This window comes from Nothobranchius furzeri, chromosome 12, assembly GCF_043380555.1.
Source record: "Nothobranchius furzeri strain GRZ-AD chromosome 12, NfurGRZ-RIMD1, whole genome shotgun sequence".
Lineage (NCBI taxonomy): Eukaryota > Metazoa > Chordata > Actinopteri > Cyprinodontiformes > Nothobranchiidae > Nothobranchius > Nothobranchius furzeri.
This window is the reverse complement of record NC_091752.1, coordinates 17,109,638-17,130,250: the sequence shown is the minus strand read 5'-3', so window position 1 is coordinate 17,130,250 and position 20,613 is coordinate 17,109,638. Positions and strand designations below refer to the sequence as shown.

The following is a 20,613-nucleotide window of genomic DNA, read 5'->3' as shown; positions in this document are numbered from 1 at the left end:
AGATGTTTTATTAGTGCATGCCACCAAATGCCTCATCCATAACACGAATGCAACACAACAGCCAGACACAATTATCCACGGCCCGTTCTTCCATGAACAACACTTCCTGCAGCTGTGACAGCAATGGATAATGATCCCTGGCCTATTTAGTTTAGTCAGTTCTTCTGGCGGGAACAAGCCTGCAAATGGAGTTTCACTCTCAGAAAGCATCTTCTAACCTCAATGCATTAGAGACGCTAAGAGACACTATGCTTTTAAGTGAGGGTTTCTGGGTTTGGAGTGCTGCAGGTCACTCATCAGGGACATCACACAAACAGTCGTGCAAGGGCTCATGCAAGCATGTGCAGACACGCGGATCCCACATTCCCCAACCCTCACGGCCAACCTCACCAGCTTCTCCTACAGAGAATCCAGTCACATGAAGAGATTTGGCCCCGTTGCTTTAACTGGATTGCAGTAATACTCTAACTGGCATGTTTTGGGGGATGTATGAGAGAGGGAATCATGCTGACTTATAGGCTGCTAATGCAGAAAACGTGAGAAAGGTCTGAGCTGCCCTTTGGACCCCTGCATTCAACGATAAGGTGTTTCTTTATGGGTCAGCTTATGAAGAACGAAGAGACGAGGCAACGATCTGGTACTGCTGATTGTCCCAGTTCATTTCCTCTCTTCATCATCACTTTGATGAACTCCTCTTTACTGCACTCTCTCTGTATAATACAATCCGCTGTGGTTTTGCATGTGGTTTCTTATCTGTCTTGATCAAACCCTCTCCCAACCTTTCTTTCCAGCCATCTTTATCTCTACATTCTCTTCTCGTTTGGTATCTCTTTCTTTTTTATGCACAGCTGTGCATTCGCAAAGTCAAATCCGTCTTCTTTCAGCCGTGAAAAATGCTCAGAAAATTGGCAGCACTACAATGTGTGCATATGTGTTCCAGCCTTTAAGCATGACAACGGTTTGTGTCCTCTAAGGATTTTATTCTGGTTTCTGATTTAACATAGTTTGACGGTGTTTACGCACTTCCTTACGCAAATTTGACAAGTGAACAGAGCAGTCTGCATAGATGTCTCAGATGATGACATCCTTCTTTTGTTGCTTGCATCACTTTAGACAGACCTGCTCACTGTGGATGCTGGTTTTAACTGACTTACAGTACATTCAGAAAAAGCAAAGATATGAGGGGGGCATTAGCTTGACGATGATGATTGCCTCAGTATTTACTTTGTGAAAGTGTTTCCCACCAAGCCGTAGTTCAAAGGACTTCTTACTGCTGCAGGGTTGAATCTGTCAACACTGATACTTCTCTCACAATTCACCCAGACCATGCTGGTGTTCGTTCTTCTGCTGGGCACCTGCTCGACTCTGAGAAAAGTTTTCCCGCTAATGAGTTTGATGTAGTGAGCTCGTTAGCAGTAACCTGAAGGGAGCTGTTCTGGCTGCGTGACGGGTGGCCCATGCCAAGTGTGCAAAGCTTGGAAGTCTCAGCAGCTGCTGCTGGAGAGTGCAGGGGCAGTAGGTGATGGTGGGAAAGTGCCAGAACAGATGCCTGGGGCCAAGACCCCAAGAAGAGAGCTGGAACATGCTACCAAGCACCAGGTTAATCATTGTGCACAAGGTCCTTAACTGTCGCTCTCGTGCACTTTTTCCAAGCAGGCCGACTCACCTTGGTTATGAAGACAAAACACAACCAAGAGTATGATCAAATAATGTCATTTCAATGGTCTTTGTTCATTTTTTGTAGATTAAAATGGGTGAACCCCCCCCCCCCCCCAAATAAATAAAATAAAATACATTTAAATTATTTTCATTATGCGTATATTTAATTGTGATTTTCACATCCATGCATGCTAATGGTGGATGCAATGGAATGTGAAATGCCCCATTTATTGTCTAATTTGTGTCTAAAATAAGCCAAGCAGCCCTGCTGAAAATGCATGCGTGGCTCAGGGCTCGTTTCCAAGCACACACACATTGACTCGTAAAGTCGCTCAAAAGCCACGATCCTATCACACTTACAAGCAGTTTTGACGCTTGCCATTTATCCCAAAGCAGTCAGCTAATAGTGCAGTTATATCTGCCGTGGCATGCATCTGCCACTCAAAATGCAAATTATTATTTTATGGCAACTGTATTTTTAAGCACCCTTAGCCTACTTTTCCCTCTTCCGCCACCGCTTGTGCGAATCCCCAGCAGCGAAGTTTATAGATTACTCGATGAGGATGCGGGCAGCGGAGGCAGCCACCATTAATTAAAGTCCACAGTAGCTGCTGTGCAGAGAGTGACAGATCCATATACAAATTAATCACCAGGTCTGAGTCCCACAGTAAGTCCTTCCTTTTGCCAGGCTTAACACTCCAGTCATGTCCGCTGTTGTTTACCGTGCTCCAGATCGAGAATTAAACCTGAATGAGAGTGATAAATCATGGCGGGGAAACACACAAACTCCCTTTGCAGGTTTACGTGTTGGAGAGGCAAAGAGAAGGAGAAGACAGGGTGAAAAAACACAACCTGCAGACCGTTAATCAAGTTCAAAAGGATGGCTAGGGTTTAGGATTTCTTTCCTTTTTTTGCTCTTCAAAAGGAAGGTGGAAGAGGGCGTCAGCAATGATAGAGGGCAGTGATTTTTCTTTTCCTTACCTTTCGTTTTATGACCACTGCTCTTTAGATAAAGAAGATTTATTAGGGGAAATCTATGGAAAATGGAGAGGATGCTCCCAGGGATCCCAGATTAGGTTTCTAATTGACTAGCTGCCCTGTGATTAATAAGTCTTATCAACAGTCATCAGTCATTCTAAATGAAGAAAACCCTGACCCGGCTCGGATGTGTGTCCCTAATTAGGCTAATTTTTTCATCAAAATTTTTTCAAATTGACTATATTTCCACGTTTGCATTTTTCCACAGATCATATGTAGATCTAAAGGCATCTAAATACACCGATAAGTGTTATAATCTTTACAAATAACCTCAGATGAAAATAAAACAAACAAAAGATATTAAACTAAATCTATTTTCTGTTTATTTCCAGGTACCATCTCCATCAATACGCTCCGTACCGCCTACACGGCCCCTGGGGAAAGTGAAATCTTGGACTTGGACGACAATCTCTACCTTGGGGGTCTGCCAGAGAACAAAATGGGGCTGGTGTTCCCCACTGAAGTGTGGACAGCGCTGCTCAACTACGGCTATGTGGGCTGCATCCGAGATTTATTTATTGATGGACAGAGTAAGGATGTCCGACGCCTGGCAGAGATCCAGAAGGCTGCTGGAGTCAAACCCTCATGCTCTAAAGAGCCTCCTAAACAGTGCTTGAGCAACCCTTGTCAAAACAACGGGATCTGTAGAGAGGGGTGGAACCGCTACGTGTGTGACTGCTCCGGGACCGGGTACCTCGGGTGCTCCTGTGAAAGAGGTACGTCTTACGCCCAACGGTTTGACCCCTTGAATTGTTGTTCTGATGGGCTTTGGCTGAGTCAGCGGTGGAAGGTGATGTTCTAAAATGCTTCTGTCATTGTGGATGTGGGCATAGAACCATCAATACGCTGTAGCTGACACTATGGAAAACTAAAACTTATCTCGAGAGAAAATTCAAGGAGATAAGATGATCAGTGTCAGTAGAGAAAAGCCTTCTGGTGGTCTTTTCGTCAACTCTGGCTGTTGAGCGTCTGCAGCAGAGCCAACGTAAAGTAAGGTAGAAAGAGTGCTTGTGCAGATAGAAGGCTGCAGAGAGGTGGACAGAATGAGTTAAGATGTGTAGGGCTAGTGTCGGACTCCGCTGAGTGGCAGGTGACTGATGCACCACCGAGACACCGCTGGTCACGTCCACCGTACACACTTGCCTGTAAATTGGCTGTCTTCTTCCAAGCATTTGCCTCATGAAACCACTCGCTCATGACCAGACCTTGTGCAGAATACTTATCTGTGTCTCCTCCAGAGAAGAGGAATGGGAGGAGAGTGTGTCATAGAGATAAATTTTAAAGCTCCATGTCTTAGCGGGAGCCGAGTTACCCCTGACCCTGTGGAAATTAATTTTATGGCAAGCAGAGATATATATATATATATATATATATTTTTTTGCCAATCTAAAAACGTAAAGCCTTTTATTTTAGATTCCTTCATGCTGGTAGTAGTTGTCTAATAGGGAGGCTCATACCTTTTTGCTTTGATAAATCCAGGTGGCGTCTTTTTTGTGTTACCAGATGATCAAGTCTCATGTTATTTTTTCTGGTGCTAAACCAAAATCTCGTGTGAGAGATGCAGGGCTAATTTCAGGAATCTGGGGATTTTGTTGCCAAGAGAACCATTGTTTAGCATCGCGGCAGAAATGTGAGTTATGTCTGTGATTTTCTGCACAACTGTGCAGCAGAAGAGCAGCTTAAAGAAGGTATAAAATATGTTGTGACACAGCTATGGTGACCTTCCCGTAACACAAGTTAAACGATGATGAACAAAACACTAGTTTTAGCTTTCATCGAGCTTGTTTTCTTTTTAATTTATGCATTACTTATTCAAAGACTTATTAGACTATTAATTGAATATTAGTTAAAAGTAAAACGTTAGGCCTGTTTGTGGCCCTTGATTTAATGCAGCCTCCATTTGCATTTGTTGAATTTTGCTCTTTGTCTCTCCAGCTGGCTGTCGATGTAGAGTGATGCTCTTCTTTATGTTCACATTTTTGTTAATGTGAGTTTCCTGGATTTATTTAAGAGTTATAAGAGGTAAAAGTAAAAATAACAATCAATACATTTCTAGCATTAAAAAAAATTCAAGTACTGTTACCATGACGATTTTGACCTGTTGGTGGTTTGAGGGATCGGTGGCGCCTTGCCTCTGTCAGTGACTCCCTGAGCAGCTGTGGCTACATTGTGGCTCATCACCACCAGGATGTTAGTGTGTGCATGCATTGGTGAATGATTGATTGCGTTGTAAAGTGCTTTGGGGGGTTGTAGGACTCTAGAAAAGGCCTTAGCAAATACAGGCCATTTACCATTCATCTTGAAACTTTTGGTCACCCCTGTGCTGTGCTAAAGCACATAGTTACAAGCTTTCATAAAGGACTATGAAAAAATGTAATGCAGTTAATGCTGAGGACATTAAAAGCATTAATTTTTCCTTTTGTGTTTGTATCGGCATATGCACAAGGGCAAGGCCATGGTGCTTGTTTATTAAGTTTCGTGTGTTTCACCCATTTTTTCTATATTATTTGCTGGTGTGGGATTCATTGAAATGCTGGACATGCACAACTACATAGATTTAATGAAAATAAATCAATCCTGCAAGCAGTAAGGCTAAGTTATGATACTGGCCAAATATCTGGACTCAAAATTTTGTAGGAAAGCCGGTAGGTGCAACATTGAAATGAAGCAACTTTATGCTGTGACTAAAATCTTGTGTACAATTTTGCTGGTGCTGGGTGTGCTATAGTGTTAAGAAGACACGTTCACTCCATCACCGTTTACTCCTTTCATCGTTTTATCAATAGATAATAAATTGATCATTCTTGACCCTTCAGAAAAATAAAAGTCCAACATTCTTTTTTAATATCTGCTTGTGCCTGTTTCTCTTCTCCTTGACATTCTCCTCTGCTGCGTATTGATTTTTGACTTGTAGTCTACAACCATGCAGTTAGAAGGAAATAAATGCTTCTTTTCTAACCGTAGGTCTGAAGGAAAATTTGTTGTGCTACGACTAGATCTTAAAGGAGCAATATGTAAGAATTCTACAGTGCAATAATCACAAAACAGTCTGTCTAAATCATGTTGGAAGGGAAGTTACAAAAAATCAAATTTCCTTCTCAGCTGGCTGAAGGGTTGTCAGTTTTCCTTCTTTCACAAACTTTTGTTTTAAGTAAGTGAGCCTGTGAGGTTGCCAATTCTGCACCAAGCTAACACTGCACCGCTGGCATTTGTAATTTGACTTTACTTGAGAGTAAACATCATGGCTCTAAAGTTGGTTTTCATCCATGTGTGTCACAAGTCACGTGATCAGGAAGCGGACAATCGATGAATTAGGAGATCATTTTGGGAGGCCGCTATGCCTAAAGCAATTGGGCGCCAACCAGAAAAGGCCTCTGCAGCTCACACTTGAGCTCACACATGGATCGTGAATGGAAAAAGCTAGAAACGTGCGGATTCCTCCTTATGTTAGAAGTGATTCTACTCTTTCTTTTGGTAGTTTTGGTGTTTTTGTGGTCATAGAGCAAAATATTCTGTGACTCTTCAAATAAATACTTAGAAACAGTGGCAGTCAGGGGCTGATCAGAAAGCTGGCAGGGAATGAGTTAAAGTCCCTGTAGTTGTCTCACACATTGGTGTGTGAAATTTGTTCTCTGTAAAGCGGGGAGGTATTGGGTCCCCTTTTTAAAGTCTTTGGTATGACCCGACCGTGGATTTGAACCCACAATCTCCCAGTCTCAAGGTGGACACTCAAACCACTATAGGCCACAGAGCTGGTAAGACACCCAGCAGTGCTAACACCAGATGTCACAATGTATTTATTTAATTGTTAACTTACTATGTATGATCCGTAACTGGTAACATCTGTGAAACTCACGGAATTGGAGTGAGAAAGGGACATTTATTGCATTAACCAGATTTGACCACAGGATGTCATTCTTACATGTTGCACCTTTGTAGCATACTGAATGGCCAAGTTTTCATCAAAAATGACCAGCAATTAACTTTTATCTTACAAGCCAAACTTCTTACAGGTCAGTCTGACACAGTGGTGCCGACATGAAGAAATTAACTTGAGCCAATATTCTTAACAAATTCTGCGTACGTCATGAGACCTCAAGGCTGCAAGACACAGAGCTTCTCATCGTTTAGTCTCTGAATAAAGTGTGTCTTCCCTGGCATAAATTACTATAAAACTTCATATAATCATATTTTGTTGAATTAACAATTTTATTCAAATCCAAAGTGTTTGAATAATGTGTCCTGCACTTTACATTAATGAATGATGGGTTAAAATGAATTTTTTCCTGTAATGATTCATTTCAGACATTAAATTACACCAGATCATTAATTGTTGAATTGATAATTGATCTATCAGTATGAACACAATTACATCACAACATTATTATTAATGTGTAACATTTTTGCTCCACATAACTGTTTAACATTTTTACTTCACACTAAGAGTTAACCTTGTTGTGATTATTAGCCAACGAATAATTTGTAAGCTTTACTTACATATTTGGATTCATCAATAAATTCGTAAATATGGAAATATTTACCGATTTATTACGTAATTAGGATATCCGTGGATATGCCTTGGGGCACCACCAGGGACGAAATTTTGATTTCAGAAGTGGGGGGGACACAGCAGGCTTGTGCGGATTTGGGGTGGGGGTGTTATGTAAAGACCCTTTGACACGTCACATGCCCATCTCAATAATTTTTCCATCCTCAATATATATATATATATATATCAAAGTTAAAAAATGTACAACTCTATTATCATTAATATTTATTATCATTATTGAAGTGCAGTTTTGGCTGTTGACAATGGATAGGCCATTGTATTTATTGTTTTGGGTCTTTTTTTATTGTTTTTTTTTTTTTTTTTTTTTTTTTTTTTTTTTTTTTTTTTTTTTTTTTTAACGTGTCCTGTCTGGCTGTGAAGCAAGCAGAATTGATGTCTGAATGCTGGTAACAAGCCTTACAGTTTTACTCTCAGGTGGAGCATCAGAGCATCTGCTTTTAATGTCTCAGGTGGAGCATCAAAGAGTCTGCTTTTAATGTCGCACCTGATATTTAAAACTTTATTGTTATTGTTTTTGAATGCTTTGTAATTTCGACCAGACACGGAGACAGAGGTGAAAGAGAAAGGAAAAGAGAAAAGGTGGGGAGAGAGGGGGTTAGGTGGGGGGGGGATTCAACAAAAATAAACAATAATGAACAAGAGTCTGCTTCTAGACCTGCAAAATGAGACGAGAAAAAAGCAAAACATAACAAAAAAATGGGACACAACACCAATATAACAAAATCAAGCTATCACTGCATCAACTTGATGAAGAAATATATAATCAATCATTGTTTAACTAAACAGTCACACGATAATATACCACAGTGCATTGAGTGCCCACCATAGTCTTAAGACATGTGTTGAACGTGCCCAAGCCCATACTTATGAGAGCACCATGTGAGCACCTGTGTGTGTACACGCGCTTGTTTATGTAAGGTTTCTCTATAGGAGCATCCAATAGAGTGTGAGGGGCCACAGATCTGCCCCCTAAAGATGTGCAGGAGACGGAGGGAGCTCCAAGTCCCAGAGATCCAAGAGCTGCCCCAGAGCACAGGAACTCAAGGGAGACTGTGACCAGAAAAGCCCTCGCTCCCTTTTTTTTTTTATTGTTTTTGGTGCAACATTTTCTAACAGGGAGTGAGATTCCTTTTTTATTGAATTTTTGTTTGTGATTTTTATTCATTTAGAAGTTCTGGTTCTGGACATTTCAATGTTAAATGAAGGTTTATTTGTTGCATTTTAAAGGGTGTACTTGCATTATTATGATATATTAACATTATATTAGTGGTTATTTTGGTCTAGATAATGTTGACAATGATATCGTTTATCATCAACAATTTGTTGGACAAAATATCATCCAGCAAAATTTGTTACTTTCCCAGGCCTAGTCAAAAGTATAAAAAGTATTTATACATAAACGGTCCCTCCTGAGATCTGGCCGTTATTTCATTTGCTGTGTTAGAGGACATGCTGAACTGATGTTTTACACATGATCATCACCCTAACATTTGTCACAATGATCAATTTTATGTCTATCGTATCTTCATTATTTCAACCTCACCTGTGAGCCTCCAGCCTCTGCTCCATCTCCTCCAGGCTCTCGTCCTCCATCTCCTACAGCCTCTCCTGCTGTACCTTCACCGGTCTCTCCTCCTGCATCTCTGTCAGTCACCTGAAAAAAAGATGCATGAACTATAAACAGTGGGAGATTTTGGAATGGAACAAACAGAAATATTTACAGGATGGTTCTAGTATGATTCACAATTATTATTAATATAATGTGTAAATTATTCATTACCAATTTGAGTGTATAAAAACATATTAAATATGTTTTTTCCCTTAAACGTGTTTAAACAGTTGTTGCATTTCAACACACAAAAAATAAATGGAAAAAATAAGATAAATCTAATGAAAAGAGTACATCTTTGACATTAAGCTTAAAAAAATCTGTTGACGATGATACTGTTCATTTTTCAGAGCTTTTTAATGTGAACATATACATTGCAATAGATAAGTTTACAATAAAGTTAAATGATAAAAGTTTTGAAGTTACACTTCTACTACTACTACTAGTAATAATAATCATGATAATAGTAATAATAATAATAAATAATAATAATTATAATAATACGAATAAATTGTGTCTGAGGAGTCAGTTATGTGGAAGAGATTAGTTTGTAAAAGTTAGTTTTGAGTATGTTTGTGAAGGAGGAGGTGAGTCTGAGCTTAATGCAGCGGTGTCACATGTCCAACTTACGTTTTGACTTTGAAAGAAGTCTCTTATATCCACTTTCGTTTCTTGACATGCTGCCGCCTGGCTGTGCCTAACTACCAAAAACTCACAAATGAACACTTATTCAAATGTTATATAATGGAAGCTGAGCTGAGCTGATATTACACAGCGTCTAGTTGACGATGTGACTCAGTACCGGTGTTCCCTAGCGGCTCCAAACTAGCAAAACAACGTGAGCACGTTCTGACTGTTTACAACTTGAGTGACAGCAGCAACAGCCAATAATACGTTAGCAAGTATCAGCAGAGCCAATAGATTAGCTTTTGGGTGGGTCTAATAGGAAACCGGTTTCCGTTTCGGTCCTAGTGCTCAATCAAATCCATTTAATGGAGCGTAATATTGTTTTTGGACGGAAAAAAGTGAAGGGGACCGAAACTGCCTTTTGAAAAAGTGGGGGGGACATGTCCCACCCGTCCCCCCCCAAAATTACGTCCCAGGGCACCACCCCTTTTAACAGGGGAAAAATGGATCCAAGCCTCTTATCAATCAGTCTGAAGTTCGTAAAATTCTTTTCATGAGCAGCAGTTGCATTTTATAGACCACACAAACAAATCACCTGAGACAAAACTTAATTGGCAATAACATTTATTAACTAATATGACCACTTCAGCTCCTCCCAAAGCGTTTAGCCAATCAACATCAACCAACTTATTTTATCAAACGAATAACAAGCAATGAAACAATGATGTGACGTAACAATCTGATTCGATAGGTGGGGTAACCAAAATGATGTAATCAGCAGTGATAGGTTGGTTACCAAAAAAGGAGGGACTTTTGGAAAAACAAAATGGCGGGTCCTTCGTTTTGGCTGAACAAAGAAGCTCGTGTGTGTGTGTGTGTGTGTGTGTGTGTGTGTGTGTGTGTGTGTGTGTGTGTGTGTGTGTGTGTGTGTGTTTATCTTTCCCAACGTCAAACCGTGAGCGTAAACAAACTTTCAAACAGTGATGTGGCAAGCTTTCACAGTAACTCAATCAAAATCACTTCAAAACCACTTCACAAAGATCAAGAAACACAACAAAAGATCAATCAAAGGCAAATTGAAATATCTGAAGTCTGTCAGCCTGTCCACAGCATGAACAACTTCGATATTAAACAATAACAAAAAGGATCTTACTGTCAGATGTCCGATGGCGTTTTTGGTACGGAGGACAGAAAACAGTTTGTTATTTTAAAACGGTTGCGTGGTCGACCGCTCGTTTTGGCTATAAGAGAATCGAGACAGAAAGAGAAAGATTAAAAAAAAGGAAAATTCTTGTCTGAACAGACAAGGCGTCCCTCAGATGTTCTAACGGATCAAATGGCGGTCTCCGTTGATTCCAGTAGCTCGGCTCCACGCACACGCGTCCGGAGTGGTAGCAGAGCGAGCGTCTCTTCAAACACCAGCTGAAACTGGATGGAAAGAGACAGTTTCTCTCCGCGCTTCGGGTCTTATAGCTCGGCAATCCAGCAGGCGGGACCTGTGTAGGTTCCGGGGTTCGGCGTTGCTTGATGACGTCATTAAGCTGCTGCCGGCTGCAGAGGGTCATGGGAGATGGAGTTGTTGCTGGCGCTGATTTTTAATATGCCTTATTTATTTACGCTTCAGGGCGTTTTTGGCACAGTCTTTTGGAGAAATTACTGCGTAGTAATTTCTCATGAGGGCAGACCCTCAACAACCTCTAAGTATCTGAGTGAGGGAGTGATTTTATGAGGTAATTGTTAACGCTCTATTAAACTTGTCAAACTCTGATTTGTCTAAATTTCTCAACAACAGTTAATAAAGGTTAGATCACTTCCTGATCTAACCAGTTCTCCTGTGCGGCCGACTGGGTGAGCAAGCACTTGAACCCACCCTCTCTTGTGACCTTAAGGTCACAGCGGCTCTGCAACACTTGCGAGTGATATCAGACACAACAGCTCCTCAGACATGGAACGTTTAACTTGCAGACCCTGGTTGCATCTCATCGCCGGTGATATCTGAATTCAACGGGAGCTACGACTCTTTGAGATTCCAGTAGCCACGACGTCCGGTGAACTCACCACTCTGGCTGCCTCTCCTCCAGATCATCCAGAGCTTCCAATACGGGTATTGTAGACTTGCACGATGATGTCGGATGGTTTTATGAATAATCTCTAGCTTATGAAACCATGCAGTCAAACTGATTTTACAACCCAGACTTCACAAGATCTCTCTGATACTTAATAAGGTTTTGCTACAAACATCTAGCTCACATTCCCTCATTTCATCCTTTATTATCTTGTACAACCATCATTTCATTCATACTTTGTCATGTATAATCCTTAATTCAGAAAGATAGAATTTAATTCATTTTTATAAACTATATCCTTCACTTTCTCTGAATTAATATGAAGTGCGTGTTACCTGAATAGTTCAAAGAACCTAAGGTAATATTAAATCAAATATTCAAAGACCAGTCAGATTGATGACTCATATTTATATGGAATACCACATCTTATTGATCATTTAATAAATGTAGCTAATCTTCACCGCTATGCCTTTAATCAACGTTCCTTATCTTTAGATGTTCCGTAAAATACTGGAAGCTATGTTTGCACCCACCAGACAAAATGTACCCATTTCACTCCTTTTTTAAAATAACAGGATGGAACTTCTGCACACCATGACCTTGACTACCACCTGTCCAAAGCATCTTATTTATTGCAAGGTTTTGGCAGGTTATTTATTTTTTACCCTTTTATTTGTGTCTTACATCTCTTCATGGTCGTAGCCGTATATAATTTAAAAAATAGTAACATATGCATATTCAAGTCAAATGTGAGAAACAGATCAGGGATGTGACACAGTTGTAGCAGCATGACAAATCTGTTGAGAATTCAATTCAATTCAAGTTTATTTATATAGCAACAAATCACAACAAGAGTCATCTCAAGGCACTTCACATAATAAAACATTATTAGCAGCATAACTACAGAGATAACTCTGGATAACCTCGCCTTTTAGATGGAGGCATGTTGAGAAAAAACCACAAACTGGTTCTTCCACTTGACAAAAATAGGTTGAGATGCATAGATTGTGCTAAACGTTAGTACAGACCATTCTGACGTGACTCATTTGTAATTAGATGTGGACAATTATTGGTTAAGATGTTAGTAACAAGTGTGTGATTCAAAGTAAAGGCATTATTTTAGTAATAATAATAACATACAGAAGCCATTTTGGTTCTTTATCATTTCATTTAAATTAGATGTGATCAAAATTAATAAACTGTGGTAAAAATGATGTATTTAAGAGAAAATGTGACACTTTTAAATCTCGAACAAACATTCTGTCTCAGATTAGTGTGTGCTTGCTGTTTCATGCTGGCTGATGGACTGACAATAATCAGGCTGTTTTAGGGAATCAGAGAGAAGAAGAAGAAGAAGAAGAAGAAGAAGAAGAAGAAGACGAAGAAGACGAAGAAGACGAAGAAGAAGAAGAAGAAGAAGAAATCATTTCTATAGCACCTCTCAAGATAAAAATCACGGGGCTCTTCACAAAAACAAAAATGTAAAAATATGAAAAAGAATTTAGAAAATGGTTAAAATATGTTTAAAATGAGCAAAAAATAGACAATTGTGATTTAAAAAAATGTAAAGAAAGAGAGAGAGTGAACAGGGAAGAGGGAAATCAGTGGATCCTGAGGAAGGTGGAATAGGTGGGGAGAGCAGAATAAAGAGAGAGTGGTGAAGAAGGTCATGCAAAGCCAGCTTGAACAGGTGAGTCTTCAGCTGCTTTTTAAAGGAGACCACTGAGTCCACTGATCTCAGGCTCAGGGGGAGAGAGTTCCAGAGTCAGGGACCACAGCAGCAAATGATCTGTCACCGTTGGTCTTTAGCTTGGTGCTGCACAACCAGTAGGCTTTGATCACTGGACCTCAGGGACCTGCTGGGGGTGTAGGGACTAAGAAGATCACCAATGTAAGATGGTGCTTGTCCATGTAAGGCCCTATAGACCAGAACCAGGATCATGAAATGAATCCTGAAGTTGACTGGCAGCCAATGAAGCTGGAGGAGAAGCAGGGTGATGTGGGTGTGTTTGGAGGACTTGGTCAGAAGCCGAGCACAGGCATTCTGAACCACCTGTAGATGGTTCAAGGGGGTTCTGCTCAGACACGTGAAAAGAGAGTTACAGTAGTCTAAGCGTGAGGAGATGAAGGTGTGGATAACTGTTGGGGGATACGTTGGCACAGGAGTTAAGTGCTCGCCCTGTAATCGGAAGGTTGCAGGTTCGAGCCCCGCTCAGTCTGTCGCTGTCGTTGTGTCCTTGGGCAAGACACTTAACCCCGCGTTGCCTGCTGGTGGTGGTCGGAGGGACCGGTGGCACCAGTGCTCGGCAGCCTCGCCTCTGTCAGTGCACCCCAGGGCAGCTGTGGCTACATCGTGGCTCATCCCCTCCAGTGTGTGAATGTGTGTGTGAATGGATGAATGACTGATTGTGTTGTAAAGCGCCTTGGGGGGTTCCATGACTCTAGAAGGCACTATATCAAGTACAGGCCATTTACCATTTTACTGTCTCAAGTTCAGAGTGGGACAGAATGGGACTCAGCTTAGCAATGTTCCTGAGATGGAAGAAGGAAGAGCGAACAAGAGAACTGACATGAGAATCCAGGGTGAGAGCTGGGTCAAAGGTCACGCCAACATTCCTGACGGAAGGTTCGGTGTGAGAAGCAAGCTGACCAAGAGAGTCTCTGACTTTGGGAACCAGCTTGTCTGGGGCACAGATAAGGATCTCAGTCTTATCTTCATTCAGCTGTAGAAAGCTCCCAGCCATCCAGGATTTAGCAGGAGTGTAACAGCTGCAGCTTAGACATCTCATGGGGCTTGAAGGAGATGTACAGTTAGATGTCATCTGCATAAAGATGGTAGGAGATTCCTTTGAAGGAGCTCAGGATGTGCTGAAGACGAAGCAGATAGAGGAGGAAGAGCAGAGACCCCAGCACAGAGCCTTGTGGGACACCATGGGTTAGGGAGGTGGTGGAGGACCTAAACTTGGAGACGGCCACAGAAAAGGAGCGCTCAGAAAGATAAGAGGAGAACCACTCCAGAGCAGTTCCTGATAGGCCTACCCAGTCTCTCAGCCTCTCCAGTAGCAGGTGATGGTCAACAGCGTCAAAGGCTGCAGTCAGGTCCAGCAGGACCAGAACAGAACAGTCCCCTGCATCACTGTGAGTCAGAAGGTCATTAGAGACCCTAAGAAGAGCTGTTTCAGTAGAATGAGCTCCATGAAAACCTGACTGGAAGCTATCAAAGATGTTATGTTCATCAAGAGCAGCTGTGAGTTGTTTAGCTATAACCTTTTCCAAGATCTTGGAGATGAACGGAAGTTTAGAGGTGGGTCTGAAGCTGCTATGGCGAGAGGCGTCAAGACTCGGTTTTTCAAGAAGCGGGTGGATTACAGCGTTTTTAAAGTAAGCAGGGACCTGACCAGAAACCAGAGAAGCATTAATTATAGAGAGCACGCTGGGACCGATGGACTGAAAAGTGCTTTTAAACAAAGATGAGGGTAAGATGTCGTGGGGGCATGCAGAGGTCTTCAAAGAGTTAACTAGTTTGGTTAACTCAGGCAAAGAAACAGGAGCAAAGCTATCTAGGATGATGGGCCTGGTTGAAGTTGGGAGAGGCAGCGATAAGGCTGAAGGAGAGATGCTAGATCTAACCTTATTGACTTTGTCCACAAAGAAAGACAGAAAGTTCTCATAGTCTGCAACAGAGTGGATGGAGGCTGTAGGAGAGGCAGGAGAGACGATGCTGCTGATGGTGTTAAACAGCACCTTGGGGTTCCCTTTGCTCTGGGACACCAGGTTGGAGAAATAGGAAACCCTAGCATCTCTGACTGCAAAGTTAAAGGATGTCAGAAGATCCTTTAGGTGCAGCAGATGGACGTGGAGATGGGTTTTCTTCCACAAACGCTCAATTTTTCTGCATTGGCGCTTCAGGCTGCGAAGGCTGTCAGTAAACCAGGGAGTAGGGTTCACTGCAGGAACTGATCTGGTTCTGACAGGACAGATGTTGTCCAGAATGGAGAGGCAGTGCTCGTTAAACTGAGAAGTTAAGGAATCTGGGTCGTTATCAGAAGAACAGGGTGGATCAAAAGCAGCAGAAAAATTGCTAGCTGTGCTCTCATTAAGAAAACGAGAACTAACCACACGGCGAGCAGGAGGTGGGGACGCAGAAACTGATAAGTTAAAGAAAATGCAATGGTGATCTGAAATATAAACGTCCTCAGGACAAACACTGTCAGCATTTAGACTCAGGGTAAAAACAAGGTCTAGAGTGTGCCCCTGGTGTGTGTGTGGGGCCAGAAACATGCTGGGTAAAGCTGAAGGAGTCCATAAAGCTGAAGAAATTCATGGGAAAGTGATCAGAGGGATCATCAACGTGGATGTTAAAGTCACCAACAATCACCAGTCTGGACAGCTTCACAGTGGAGAATAGAAAGTCACTAAACTCCTGAAGGAAAGAACTGTTTGGACCAGGTGGACGATAGACCACAGCACAGTAGAACGGGTCCTTACGCCCGACTTTAATCAGCTGCAGTTCAAAGGAAGCAAAGTGACCAGAGGTTGTAGAGCTACATGGAAGATGGTCTCTGAAAACAACAGCTAGGCCTCCACCACAACCAGAACCCCGGGGCTGGCTAAGAAAAGAATAACCACTCGGGCAGAGTTCAATCAGAGCAGAATAATCAGATGTTTGCTGCCAAACTTCAGTCAGAAACAGAAAATCCAGGTTTTTAGACGGAATTAGATCATTGAGCAGGAAGGACTTATTGTTAACAGAGCGGGTGTTTAATAGAGCCATGCTGAGTGAGGTGGAGGAATCAGAAACTACAGAAACAGCTGGAGTTAGAGGACATAAATTAGCTGGGTTAGATCCACGGTGTTTACAAAAACCACTTATGGAGGGAACAGGAGGAGAAACCACAGAGGAATGAGGATAAACCGACCTTAAAGAACTTGGACGGAGAAACCGTGCTGCAACGTGGCCTGGCGGGAAAGCGGAAGAGGAGCTCAAGTCGCCAAACAAAGGAAAAGAAGCTAGATGATCACGCCGACATTTACTAGATAAACCACGCTTTAAGAGAAGTCTTATTCTCACCTGGATCCCTGCTCGTTTACCTCTTTTCCTCCAATGTTTTCCTGGGACTGGATAAACATCGCTGGAGGCGTCCTGGTTGGGATCGTCGTTTGGCTCTGGGCCAGTGCGCCACTCAGGTAAACAAACAGGATGGTATGTGCTCGGTGCATCTTGGGCGATCGTGAACGAACGGAAGGACAAAAGAGTCTGGCGACCATAGGAGATGGAGCAGGGACACTACTGAGGAGGATCGCAGACAGAAGCAAGGTGGAAAAGAGGAGGTTAGTGGAGAAAAGTTCTAAAAAGTGGCCGGTGACCGCAACTAAGCCAAGCACAGGCGCCATCTTGTTACCGACTGGAAGCAGGGGCAGAGGTTGGTCAGGAGAAAAAGAAACTCAGGCTCTGACTTTCATCCGGACTCAAAAAGAGAGAATCACAGTTCTGCATTTAGATTAGTTTCACATTAAGCACTGCAGGAATTTCCACCTCCGTGACCTTTTGTCCTCCCTCCTAACACTTAAATGTCTTCTGACGTCTCGGCGTGTCTGTCCAACTCTGGCTTTCTTTGCTGTCTGTGCTGTTCTGAGTGAGACTGGCATCAGTGAGAGTGTGAGCAGTGGTACGGATGGACCCTGGCATGCTGCCAGCTGTTTTGATGGCTCCAGATTGCCTCTGCACTGGTAGGATGAAGCAGGCACCAGCAGGCTGAGGAGCTGTCAAAAGAATTACGCCCGCTCTCACTTAGCCATGCATGGTGTACCACCCGGTGGCAAAATACAGCCACTGCATATGGCAGAGGAGGAGGACGACAACGATGGGAAGGAACAGGAGGTGAAATTAGAAAAAAAGATGCATGGAGCTGTGCACCCTATTTTGAGACGCTATAATTAAGCAGACAAAGCAATTTTCCTTCATGCATCTTAAATGCCTTCCTCTTCTCCTTGTTCCTCCAGTTGCTAATTATCCCAAATATTTGTCTTGCAGTACGAGGCTAGAGCAGCCTCCCAGATGGTGTAGTAGGTGGGTTACTGTCCATGCACATTTTCCCTAATGAGATATATGACATGCAGCATTTCTGAACAGACGACATATGTATTGACTCAATGCTCCAGATCAGTGTTTACTTACACCTGCCAGCAATAAGTAAAGGTAGATGAAGGCAATCAATATCTATATAGGTAAATACGCATGTGTCGTCATGATGTACAACGCATGCTGGCATTTGGACACAGAAGCTGACACTTTAGGACTGACATTATACTATGGAGGTTATTGCTTTTACTTCAGTTAGGTCATTAAAAGTAGATATAAGGGTCACAATTCCACAGAAAAGGTGTCATTTTATTGCAGTAAGTCTAAAAAAATACATTTTTTGTTATTTTTTTGTAAACTGAATCAAATCATACACATATGTTTATACACTTAGGAATGACGACTGTATTGCGCGACGCTGTAGTTTATAGTCAAAGATTGCGTCTGGTGATTGCACAAACATCTTTCTTTAGAAGAAAGGCTTTTAGCGCTTCTACTTGTTGTGGTTTTAAAGACGTGTCCAAGTAATTTAGAACAGTGGAAAGAGCCGCAGCGAACTCCGCTTCAAACGCCGTCTTCGTTGTTTATGAGAAACTGAGCGTTGAGGTGTGTGACATACACTGCTCAGCGCTGATTGGCTTGGTTATAATCCTCAGGAGGTGGGGTTATTTCAATAGGACCATTGCCAGGAAGCATTGGCATGGCCAGTCAGGCTACCGCTAATGTGACTGCAATGATGGGAGGATACCCCATAAAAGAGCTACTCCCCCTGTTGTCCTGGTGGATAATTGCTTCACAATAAAAAAAAAAAGGGAAAACTTATTTTTGGTCCTCCCATGGCTTTTAGATGATGCAACTTCCTGTCGTGAACGTGACTGTAGGAACATTCTAAAGTTTTCAGAAGAAGCTGTGTTAGGTTAAAAGGACTGAGTAAAATTCAAGGACACAAAAAAGTTCTATCCATCCATCCATCCATCCATTTTCAACCGCTTATTCAGAATCGGGTCGCGGGGGCAGCAGGCTAAGCCGAGACGCCCAGACTTCCCTCTCCCCAGCCACTTGGGCCACCTCTTCTTGGGGGAATCCGAAGGCGTTCCCTGGACAGGTGAGAGACATAGTCCCTCCAGCATGTCCTGGGTCTTCCCTTGGGTCTCCTCCCGGTTGGACGTGCCTGGAAAACCTCATCTGAGAGGCGTCCAGGAGGCATCCTGACCAGGTGCCCGAGCCACCTCAACTGTCTCCTCCTGACGTGGAGGAGCAGCGGGTCTACTCCAAGCTCCTCCTGGATGGCTAAGCTTCTCACCCTATCTCTAAGGGAGAGCCCAGACTTGTATCCGTGATCTCGTTCTTTCGGTCACTACACGAAGCTTGTGACCATAGGTCAGATCGACCGGTAAATCGAGAGCTTTGTCTTCCGACTCAGCTCTCCTTTCACCATGACATATCGGTACAGCACCCGCATCACTGCAGACGCAGCACCAATCCGCATATCAATCTCTCAAATCAATTGTTTATTTCTAAAATAATGATTTGGCTTCATTCTCATGAAGAGTAGAGATGGTACATGTATTCAGACCAAAAAAAAATTTCATTAGGATTTTACTATGTTTCACTGTAAAGTGTGATGTTGTAGAGAGGAAATAGGTGACAAATGCTGTTTTTATTAATGCCTTCAATCATGAATAAATCAAACATGCGTCCCTTTGCTTGATAAGGAAATTGTAGTCATTTTCATGGACATTTATGAATAAACTTTCCAGGAGACAGAAATGGCACTCATTCAGTGGAGTGACCCACAGGCAGGGGGGCTGCCAGAGATTTTGGGAAAAAATATCAAGTTGGGCCCCCTGGGGGCTCGTCCATAGCTGGAGCTGGGGTTCCACCCTCCCAGATTCGAAGGAAAAAAAACATAATATATATACTTCATATTAGTGTTTCAGTTTTGCTTAATTATGAAGGTCTACATGCATTCCTACTTATTTACATATGATTTTCACCAGCTGTCTCTCATTAAACAGTGATTTTCATTCAACAGAATTTGCAATATCACTGCTGGAAAAAGCAGGAAATGCACATGCTGAAAGGTATTAATCTCCTTTTCCCTATTACTCCCTTAAAATGTGTTTATTTATTCTACATTTTTATTTGATGATAAAATTCAAATTTGGATATCTTATTATTATTTTTTTTTATCTTTTATTTCATTCACAATGTATAAAATAAACACAAACAAATACAGGATACATTAACATATTGAAAAAAAAACATTTGAATGAAAAGGAGCAGACAGAAGAAAAAATCTTATGATTTCTGCCCCTTTTTACGAAATAAAATTATCCGCCAAACAAACACAATATAACCTCGGTCACTTTATAATATTTTCACGTCTAATCTTTGACATTATAATTCTTCTTTTCATAATTACTAAATACATTAGATTTTATACATTTTTTAAATATTGCAAGTGTAGTTGATTCTTTAAATTCCTTGTTAATGGCATTCCACAATCTTACACCATTTACAGAAATGTTACATTCCCTCACTTTGGTTCTGAATCTAGGTTTCTCAAAGACATCAGTTCCTTTTAACATGTACCCACTTACTCTCTTATGAAACATTTTCTGAATATTAGTTGGTAGATTACTTGTATTCGCTCTGTACATTATTTGCAATATCTAATTAAATGTCCATGTTGTGTCAAAGCTTTATATAACTACATTTTCAGCTGTCTTTCCTCTTGAAATCAAGTATTTCTGTATGACTGACAAAAATTGAAGATTCACTGCTCACAAGGTGACTTCTTCATTAAGTCTCCATGGCTTCATCATAGACACAAAATGAATAAGCACACAGTTGAAACCGGAGTCAGTTAGGGTTACATAAAATTTTAAAGTAGGATAACTTTGAATGAATACGTATATAAGTCTCTAGAAACCCATTTTTGTCAACAACAAAAAAACAG

At 41.7% G+C, this 20,613-nt stretch overlaps 1 protein-coding gene across 19 annotated transcripts in view; it reads left to right on the top strand.

Moving 5' to 3' along the window:
- The window catches only part of LOC107375745 (neurexin-1a), a 462,507-nt gene that overhangs the window by 184,850 nt on the left and 257,044 nt on the right, over positions 1-20,613 (top strand). For all 19 annotated transcript variants that reach the window (XM_070542354.1, XM_070542374.1, XM_070542368.1 and 16 more), the window contains one exon: positions 3,030-3,413. In XM_070542354.1, coding sequence (XP_070398455.1) covers positions 3,030-3,413 — 384 coding nt within the window. The remainder of the gene's footprint in view (positions 1-3,029; positions 3,414-20,613) is intronic.